Here is a 10887-nt window from a genome sequence, read left to right on the forward strand (position 1 = left end):
TCGTGTAGGATAGAGTAAAGGGAAGAGAAGAGAAGGTGGAGGCCTCTAAGAATTCACACCCTATGCCCTCAGTTACAAACACAGTCTAGTTGCTAACAATATTAAATTCCAAAATGACTTGTAATGTAGGAAAATAAAATAAACATCCTGCACACTTACCCAATCCGGGTAAACAGCTTCCCATGGGCATGGAGAAAACTGAGGATGAACCTTTTGTTCAGCTGCATGGGAAAAAGGGAGAGGAGAAAACAATTAAACTTTCCCCAGTTTCCTGTTACTGAACAGAGTCCCCAGTGACACAATAAACCTGGCCAGGGTCTAAGGGGTGGGCACTAGGGATGGGAACCAAATGGACATGCCCAAACTCTCAACACAGATCCAGGGCACATGCCCAACAGTTGCCGCTCAGCTAAGTCAAGATGACAACAGGCTCACTGAGCAGACAGCACCCTCTGCTGGCAGCAGCACTCGTGTACAGAGATGAAGCAATGACTCTCAACTAAGTGGGATGTAAAGGAAGAAGCCTGAAGCTCTGAGAGATCCAAGAGCCATGCCAGCCCCATAATGATGGAAATGCAGCTCCAACAGGAGCCAGGATAATAGTGATTTTGGAGAAGTCCTGGTCTTAACCTGTGGGCTACTTTTCTATACCCAGGAAAGCCAGGTATCTCTCTCTCTCTCTCTCTCTTTTTTTTTTTTTTACAACCAAGGGAAAAAAAACCCACCACCAGCTTAGCTCTACATGTACTTTGCTGGCTTTAAAACTGGAGTTCAAGTTCTAGGTAAAGGGCTGAAAGTTCAAATGTCTACGGAGCTGGAGCCAGCAGTTAGCGTGGTGGTTAAGGTGCTGGACACTCCCACATGGCTAGCCACGATTAGAGTCCCAGACCTGGTGACTTGCTTTCTCACTTTCCCTCTCTCTCTCTCTGGTCAAATTAAAATAAATAAATGAATAAATAAAATAAAATAAATATTTTAAAAAATGTCTACAGGGGTGAAGCACGAAGTAGGTTGGTAGAGATAAGAGCAAGCTATGGCTAATTTACTGTAGTTTTTACCAAATGCTCTATGTTACTTTACTGTAGTTTTAACCAAATGCTCTATGTGGGCCCAAGATGGAAACAAATATGAGTTTTTATGTGAAATCCTCTGGCTTTTAAATGTTGACTGCTAATGAAAAAAATTCAAATATTAAGCAATCCAAGAACACACATTTGCCAGCTACATCTGGTCCATGAAACACAATTTTGTTTCAAGGTTCTAGAAAATCTATTGCCATCCGAACCAAGAGATTCTCTGAGCTAAACAGTTGACAAGAGAAAATTCAATTCAACTCCAGAGAAGGTGAAGATAATCCAAAGGCCAAACCTTATTATTTTCCCTACTCTCCTAAAAGCAACATGCATAGGGGCCTGTAGCCCAGTCAGGAAGAGGCATGAGAATCTTGAGAATCTTGATCTCAGGAGGACACTTAGGGCAAAGAACAGTCTGGCACTCCTGGACAGTTTGCCTGACTCTGTGTTTGCCCCCTTGCAAAACAGAACAGCAACTGAACTACAGCAGTTCCATATATTTCACATCGAAGCTAAGTAAAGGAAAGACATCACCAGTGACTTCAACACCAAACTCTTCATACCACCTTCACTATTTTTGCCTTCAATGAATTATTTAATCAGCAATATCAGACCAAACATTGATTTATGAAGATTAAAAAGCTCAGGATGCTTCATTGAAGATTACTAGTCTTTACAACAAGGTGAGTGAGGGCCAGAAGGAAAAGATGAGGAATAGCAGCAAAGTAAATTGCCAATGGTTACACTGACATTAGAGACAAAATCTGGGCTAGAATGCAAATCTTTAGGTCTACTAATAGAGGAAGATGGTGAGAAACAGACTTGTGTTTAAGTTCCATCTCTCCTACTTACCTGCTATGGGTAACCTTCCTAGTTCCACCTTTTCTTTTTACAAAATGGAGACAATAGTATCTATATGTTAATGGACTGTCCCAATGATTAAGATAAGACCTGTAAAGTATACTTGACCTCTCTCCTAATGAATGATAAAGTGGTCAAGTGGTAAAACTAGATACTCTGGGAGAAGGCTATGATGAAATACTCTGTATTAGTCTTGTAACTCTTCTATAGATATGAAATTATTTCAAGTAAAAATGTTAAGACAGGGCCAACTCTGTAGTGTAGTGGTTAAGGGAGCCAGATTCCACATGGATGAGTGTGTTCAAGTTCTGGCCCTGGTGGCCAAAATCTCAGCAGGATGGAGAAATGGAAAAGGGATTGTGGCATGACCACACCCAGTTAAAGGATGCTTTCTCCCTCTCTCTCTCTCTCTGTCTCTCTCTGGTGAATACAAATGCCCTCTGGGGGAGAGGTAAAAATTACAATTGCTCTCTAGCTCTATCTTTCTCTCAGGTATTTCTCTTCCCACAGATGTCAGTCATAGGCTAATTCATTAATAACCAGAAAAATTCTTTGTAAGTTATTAACAATAACATTTATATGGAAGAGGACTTTGTTAGGAACAGAATGACACTAGCCCACCTCATTCAAGTTTAATATCAAGCCCCAAGCTTCAAGTCAACTCATAAATTTAAGCAACTTTAAATCAGTATACGGCAGAGTTAGAACTTGAACCCAGGTCTTCTGATTCCAAACAGTTTTCCTTCTCTTATCCTGCATCTATTTCAGTAAGAGAACTGGTAAAATAATTCAATGAAGGGCTGATGAGGGAATAAAAGCAACTAAAAAGCAGTTCAACTTTTACTTTTAAGTCTTCTTACTGATTGGGAAGGAAAATCACACCATGGTTGGAACCACCAAGGCCTTCTAATTTTGGAACACAGTGCTTCTGTCTATATTCTCCAAAGATCTTTTCCTTAGAGAAAAGCCACAGAGCCACTTTGTCATCTGAATTCATACTTGCCACTACAGTACACTAACTCTAGCTAGTAAAAAGTGTATTTTCACTATTGTTAAAAAAAAACAAACACAAACAATTTTTTTTTTTGACAGGTTTTTGCTATAGGGCGCATCTGCTCGCCAGAAAGACAGAGAGAGATGGAGATAGAAAGCGAGAAATCACCCCCCAGGGGGGATGGCCATGCTGCAATCCCTTCTCCTCCATTCTCCTCTCGGGATCTTGGGCATGCATGCAAACATGCCCAGTGAACACAATTGTTTTTCAACTAGTGGGAATATGAAGGAAACCTCAGGGTACTTTTTGAAACTGCACACATTTTCCCTAACTTTGGTTAGTGAGAACCACTGCTTTATTTTTAGTTTGAAAGCTTCTGTCACTCCAAATACAGTTTCCCTTGTCACCAATGACACTTCAATTAGTAGAGTTTTAAAAACGCAGATGCATCCTAGAAATAAAGCATGTTATGTAGCGAGAGAACCTGTTATACATTGATCAAAATGGGCCCAAACACTCACATATAACAACACGAAGTCATCTAACAGTGGGGCTCTTAATTGATATAATGCCCACAGTCAGAAAAGTCTTAATCTGAGCTTCCCCTCTCTCCAACACATAACCAGGGATTAACTTCCATTTCTGCAACTTCCAATACATCTAGACAGTCTTGATCAGGTGGGGAAATAAATGTTACCCATCAAACTGTGAGACTGTCTCTGCCTCCAGATCGGTTTTGCACATTTACATACTGTTGACTGAAACTACAGATGCTTCTTGGGTGTAGCCCTGAGAGACCATGATGGCATCGTTAAAGGCTCCTGATACCCTTAGTTCAAGTCCAAAATCAATTTGCTATGGACTGAGCTTAGCCCAAAGAGACACCAATGGCAGTAGTTGGATGGGCAGGTCTCTGGGCACTCACAGTAAGTCTGTTCTGTCCTTAATTGTGAGATTATGAATAAAATGTTTTGGGTCGGAGCTGGCAGGTGGCATGGTGGTTGAGGCGCTGGACTTCCACTGTCTGACCATGGTTCAAGTTCCAGACCTGGAGGCTTGCTTTCCTACTTTCCCTTTCTCTCTGGTCAAAATAAAAAATAATGATGATAATAAGTGAAATAAAATAATTCTTTTAAAAAAATGGTGGGTGCCACCAGGTGGCATGGTGGTTAAAGGAGCTGGACTCCCACATGGCTGACTATGGTTTGAGTCCTGGACCCAGTAGATTGCTTTCTCACTTTCTCTCTCGCTCTCTCACTCTCTCTCTCTCTCTATCCCTCTATGGTCAAATGAAAATAAATAAATAAATGAATAAAATAAAATAAAATAATTATTTTTAAAAAATGTTTTGGGTTGCTACTCTATTGAAAACTGAAGTTTTAAAATGACATAAACTCCAAACTGGAAGAATGGAATGAAACAATACAAATTAAAAAGACTCTTGAGGTGTAAATGTTTTATATAAGCTTTGGAAATTATCACTCAAAGCTGTGTCTAGGCACTCTGCTCTGTGAAGCCAGGAGAGAGAGAACACTGCTCAAAGGCAGTAATACAACACAGAAGAGGGGATTCTCAATAGTACCCAATTGCAACTCTTGAACAGTTGTTTCTGCTTCTAAACAGTTGTGTGGAAAACTGGATTTCTGAAAAGTGAATCATTCTAAGGATAGTATGGGTACTCCGTGTAAAAAGAAATTCTAAGGTGCATTTTATTTACTGACTGATTTTTTTTTGGGGGGAGGGGAGAGGTTTTTGCCATAGGGTGCATGCACTCGCCAGAAAGACAGACAGAGACAGAGAGAGAGGAAGCGAGAAATCACCCCCCAGGGGGGATGGCCACGCCACAATCCCTTCTCCTCCATTCTCCTCTCGGGATCTTGGGCACGCACGCACATGCGCCCGGCGTGAGTTTAAGTCACCGGGTCCGGGACTTGAACCGCGGTCGACTACTTGGGAGTCCAGCGACATAGCCATTACGCTAACTGCTGGTCCCTTGACTGATTTTTTTAAGAGAGATTTTTGCTATACGGGTGTGCACTCGCCAGAGAAAGTGAGCACGAGAAATCACCCCCTAGGATGTGATGGCCACTCTGCAATCCCTTCTCCTCCCTTCTCCAATTGGGATTTTGGGTACACACACACATGTGCCCGGCATGAGATTTAAGCTACCAGGTCTGAGACTCGAACCATGGTTGGCCATGTGGGAGTACAACGATGTAACCATTACACCATCTGCGGCCCCTCTTAGGAGGATTTTAAAGGTGTTTTTTAGGGAGCACAAATTATCAATTTCCTATCTGTCTGGGATGTCTATTTCTAAATACACCAAATATTTTTTTAAAAGTCACTGCAATTAGAAAGGGGGCTCTGTCCTATTATATATAAGTCAACATAAGTAGAGTCCAAATTTTAAGACCACCTGTTAGTAAAAAATGCCCAGGCCTTCCACAGTATCAACTGACGCCAATTTATCAATCTCTAAAGTACTGAGATCACATGCGTGTGGAAGAGGATGTGGGTACACTGGTAATATCCACTTTTGTTATCCTCAGTCCTGTGCTCCTATGGTGGGCCCAATACAGAGCAAAACTGCAAGAAAGGGTCCCTAACGCCGAGGAGATTTTAGTCCAAGAACAAAGATAAATCAGTAACCCAAGAGCTTGCCAATTCCCCATTTATGATTCAAAACCTATAACAAGGCCTACCTACTGTGTAAGTGCCAGGGGGCACTGTGTTTCCACTATTGTCTCTATCCTTTAGGCAGAGAGTTTCAGAGGTAGAGGGGAGCTGTGAGTTCTAACATGATGATAAAGTGAGGAAAGGGGAGCCTTGCACACAAAACGTAGAACTCTATTAATAATGTAATAATCACTTAGTACAGTTAAAAGTTATTCATTAGTACTTTCAGCATTCTCTTTCCAGGATATAGATAAATAAGCAGCAAGACTTATAATAAAGGCCTTGTAGAAAACAGAGCAAATCAGAATCAATCCTCAAATCTCCTACTCACACTAACGGGCCACAATGAGGCATAGGTACAGCAGGGATAGTGGTTTCTCTCACCTTTACTTTCTCCACCCCTGAACTGTTCTAGGCCAGTTGACAGCTCAATTAGCTATAATTAAGCAAAAGTTCTATGTAGAGATGCCCCACAAAGATGGCTGGATATGAGCCAAGTAAATCTAAGTGTAAAACATGCCTGCTAAAACCACTTCTTCCAACTAATGCACCCCTTGAAACAACAGCTCTCACCTTTGCACTACAATTTAGTGCTGCCTCAACATATTCTTATATTAAAGCAATTCACTCACTATTATTTCATTATCTCTCCTAGTTAAAGCCAGCAGAGTGGAGAGAAATTGGGCTAAATGTCAAATCAGCAGTCAGCTCTAGAAAATCCAGCCAGCAAGCAGAGGGACAGCCAAGCTCTGAGTACCTGGCTTGCTCTCAGGAGGAAAACTGGGACTAGGTATAAAGAAAAGGAGGAGTTGGGGCCAGCAGGTGGTGTGGTGGTTAAGGCACTGGACTCCCACATAGCCAATTGTGGTTTGAGTCCCAGACTTGGTGGCTTGAATATCATGCCAGGCATGTGTCCATGCCCTAAATTCTAGAAGAATGGAGGACAAGGAACTGTGGTGTGACCATCCCCCTGGCGGGTGATTTCTCACTTTCTGTCTCTCTGGCCAGCTACATGCCCTATAGGAAAAACTTTAAAAAAAAGAAAAAAAAGAAAAGAAAGAAAGAAGAAAGAAAAGAAGAAGCCAAAAATATATGAGTATTCTATATTTACCAATCATGTGCTTTCCAGGGGGGAGGAATGACATAGATATGAACAAAGACCACCAATCTCAAAGTCAAAGATTTGATTCAAATTTTGGGTATATATATATATATATATATATATATATATATATTTTTATTTTTTATTTTTTTGCTAAGTATCTACTGACAGCACACATAGACTTTCTAAGGCTGTTTTATTAATTGTAAAATGAGAATGTTGAGCGAGATCAGTATCAATGATTCTACAACCCGAAGCATATATGTACCACCTGAAAAGCGTCTGTGAAAAATAGATTCCTCAGTCGAATAATCAGAATCATCAGGGAAGGAGAGGAAAGCTATAAATCAGCTTTTTTTTTTTTTCTTTTTAGTGGTTTTTGCCACAGGCACATGCACTTGCCTAGGGAAGAAAAACAGAAACAGAGGGAAAATGAGAAATCACCCCCATGGGAGGATGGTCACACTGCAATCCTTTCTTCTTCATTCTCCTCCTGGGATCTTGGGCATGCATGCACATGCCCCTGCTGTGATTTTCAAGCCGCCAGGTCTGAGACTCGAACCACAGTCAGCCATGTGGGAGTCCAGTGACATAACTACTTCACCAACTGCTGGCCCAAAATCAGCCTTTTTAAAGGTCTCCAGACAGTTATTAAAGACAGCCAGATATCTGGACAGCTGGTTGCATGGTGGCTGAAGTGGCAGGACTCCACATGGCCAACCGCATGATTCAAGTCCTGGATCTGGCAGCTTAAAAGACATACCAGTAGCATGTGTACGCATGCACAAAAATCCTAAGAGGAGAATGGAGAGGGGAATGCAGTATGGCCATCTTCCTTGGAGGCTGCTTTCACACTCTCTCTCTCTCTCTCTCTCATACACACATACACACACACACACACACACACACACACAGGAGTTCATGCACCCTATCACAAAAGAGACAGAGAGAGCACCAGCCTGCCTGATTTGGGAACCACTGACCTAGATCAGGGTTGGCAAACTATGGCCTATGTATCATACCTAGCCTGCCACCTGTTGAGTGCCTGAGCTGAGAATGGTTTCATGTTTTTTTAATGGATGGAATAAAAATCTAAAGAAAATTTCAATTGTGTGAAATTTAAATTTCAGTAACCATAAATAAAGTTCTATTGAAACACAAGCACACTCATTTGTTTATATAGTTCATGGCTACTTTCCCCCTTCAAAGACGAACATGAGGATATGTGACAAAGTATATGGTCTACAAAGCCTAAAACATTTACTATTTGATCCTTTACAGAAAAATTCTGCTGACCCCTATAGACTAAATCATCTACCCAACATCTACCTCAAATTTTTTCCACCTCCCCAGCACTTGAGGGCTGCCATATACATGCATTAGAAACCGTGATGATTCACATGGGCCAAGAGGTGAAGAGGGCTGGGAATGGAGAATTCAAAAGAACCCCTCCCTCTCAGGATATTCTAAAATCCATCCACCTCCCACCACCTCAAGAGAACACCAATTTATGATGTTCCTTCCGATGCTAAAAAGCCCACAAGTTTATGATTCTAAGTAAACAAACTTTCTTGCCAGCTTCTGTCCAAGCACAATCCTACTCTAGGAGAGCACAAATGACACCAAATGCCAAAGACTGCTTTCAGAGATTTAGAACGCAAATGCTCCAAAGGCTATAGAGAAATATAAATGGGGTTCTCTAGGTTTCCACCTAAATAGCCATTATGAGCTAAGTGACAGAAAGGAAGCAGAAAAAAACCAAGCCCATTAAAATTTCACTTAGGGGAGACAGCAGGTGGCATGGTGGTTAAGGTGCTCGATTCTTACACGGCCAACCACATTTTGAGTCCCAGAGCTGGTGTAGCTTGAAAATTATGCTGGGCACATGTGCATGTGTGCCCCAAATCCTGAGAATGGAGGAGAAGGGACTGCAGCATGGTCACCTCCCTGGGGATGACTTCTCATTTTTTTTTCTCTCTCTCTCTCCAACAAGTACACACATCCTATGACAAAAACCTGCAGGAAAAAAAAAAAGTTCACTTAGGCCAGAAGGTTTCTGAACATTCCCCTACACATCCCTAACCAAGGGAAAGTACTAGATTAAGATTTATGAGTCCCTATGCTATGTCATCTGACAATGTGAAGCAACCAACTGTAAAGTGCCACCAGATTATCATTTCAAGGTATACAGAGAAAGAGAAAAAGTTCAACCAAGGGGCAGCACTGCTGCTCTGACTGGGTTACTTTCTGAATGATTCTTCTTTCTGACTCATCTCTCTCAGTGCCTGGGAACTTTCAGCCCCATTTACCCAAATGGTAGGGGAGTTGAAATACCCTGAGTCTGCACTACAAAGTAAGAGAGAAGAGAAAAGAGCAAAAGTTCTTACCCTGTGATCAGGTAAGGAACCAGAAAATAGTTCTCCAAGAGTACATACCCAAGCTTAAACCCATCGCGTGAAACACTGAGATCCTGTCACACTGCTGACCCATTCATTTATTCATTCAACAAGAACTTAATTGGACACCTTCTATGTAGAGAACCTGTGTACAAACTGTGAACAACACAGAAATGATCCTTGCTCTATGGGTGACACACGTAACTACAAAGTGCCATGGGTGGAGAATAGGATGGTGTGGAACTACACAGCAGGTGCCTCAGAGAAATCCCCTCAGAAGAGACCCTTGAGTTGAAACCTCAGCTTTCAGCTGAGAAAAACCAATTGGCCAATAAGATTTTGGAAGGGTTATGTGTCAACAGCAAAGGAAACAGCATGTGTAACTGTCCCAAAAGTGACAGGAGGGAGGCTGCAGGGCCAAGTTATAGATGTTCTTGTTAGAGAGTTTGATCTCAATTAGTCACCGAGTTATTCTTTTTTTGTATTTTTAAAGACATATTTATTAACATTTTTCCATTTTGATGAGAGAGAGCAAGCCACCAGGTCTGGGACTCGAACCCCGATCAGCCATGTGGGAATCCAGCGCCTTTAACCACCAGGCCACCTGCCAGCCCCAAGTCACCGAGTTATTCTGAATAGAGAAGTGACATGAGCAAACCTGTTTTGTTTGTTTTAAGAGAGATTTTTGCTACAGGGTGTGTGCCCTCACCAAAGAGACAGAGACAGGAAGCGAGAAATAACCCCCAGGGGAGATGGTCACACCACAATCCCTTCTCCTTCATTCTCCTCTCAGGATTTTGGACACATACATACACGCACCTGGTGTGAGTTTGAAGCCACCGGGTCTGGGACTTGAATCACAGTCGGCCATATGGGAGTCTAGTGACTGTTATGCCGTCTGTTGGTCCCACAAGCCTGCACTTTTAAAGATCATTCTGGCTGATTAAAAATATTACAGGAGGGACCAGCAAATGGAGTAAGGGACTCCCATGTAGTCAACTGCAGTTCGAGTCCTGGACCTGGGAGCTTAAAACTCATGTGGGGAGGTACGTTAGCTTACTCCTTTCTGTCTGTGGATGCTGCTGGGAAAGCATCATTGAACTCTCTCTTCCCACTGCCATAATGTCTAAGTCAGAGTCTCCTAAAGAGCTGAACAGCTGTGGAAACTCTTTATCGGAGGGCTGAGCTTTGAAACAACCAATGAGAGCCTGAGGAGCCATTTTGAGCAATGGAGAACACTCACTGTCTGCGTGGTAATGTGAGATTCGAACACCAAGAGCTCCAGAGGCTTTGGGTTTGTCACATATGCCACTGTGTAGGAGGTAGCTGCAGCCATGAATGCAAGGTCACACAAGGTGGACGGAAGAGTTGTGGAACCAAAGAGGGCTGGCTGTCTCAAGAGAAGATTCTTAAAAGACCAGGTGCCCACTTAACTGTGAAAAAGACCTTTGTTGGTGGCATTAAAGAAGACACTGAAGAACATCGCCTAAGAGATTATTTTGAACAGTACGGGAAAATTGAAGTGATTGAAATCCTGACTGACCAAGGAAGTGGCAAGAAGAGGGGCTTTGCTTTTGTAGCCTTTGATGATCATGACTCTGTGGACAAGACAGTCATTCAGAAATACCATTCTGTGAATGGCCACAACTGTGAAGTCAGGAAAGTCGTGTCCAAACAAGAGATGGCTAGTGCTTCCTCCAGTCCGAGGTTGAAGTGGTTCTAGAAATTTCAGTGGAGGTCGAAATGGTTTTGGTGATAATGACAATTTTGGTAGTGAAAGAA

General features: G+C 42.2%; 1 protein-coding gene across 6 annotated transcripts in view; it reads right to left on the reverse strand.

Annotated features, from left to right (window-relative positions):
- Window positions 1–10887, reverse strand: part of SMG6 (SMG6 nonsense mediated mRNA decay factor) — a 310391-nt gene that overhangs the window by 233582 nt on the left and 65922 nt on the right. For all 6 annotated transcript variants that reach the window (XM_006167566.3, XM_027767920.1, XM_027767919.1 and 3 more), the window contains one exon: window positions 160–221. In XM_006167566.3, coding sequence (XP_006167628.1) covers window positions 160–221 — 62 coding nt within the window. The remainder of the gene's footprint in view (window positions 1–159; window positions 222–10887) is intronic.

This window comes from Tupaia chinensis, unplaced genomic scaffold (assembly GCF_000334495.1).
Source record: "Tupaia chinensis unplaced genomic scaffold, TupChi_1.0 Scaffold144899_1, whole genome shotgun sequence".
NCBI classification, from domain to species: domain Eukaryota; kingdom Metazoa; phylum Chordata; class Mammalia; order Scandentia; family Tupaiidae; genus Tupaia; species Tupaia belangeri.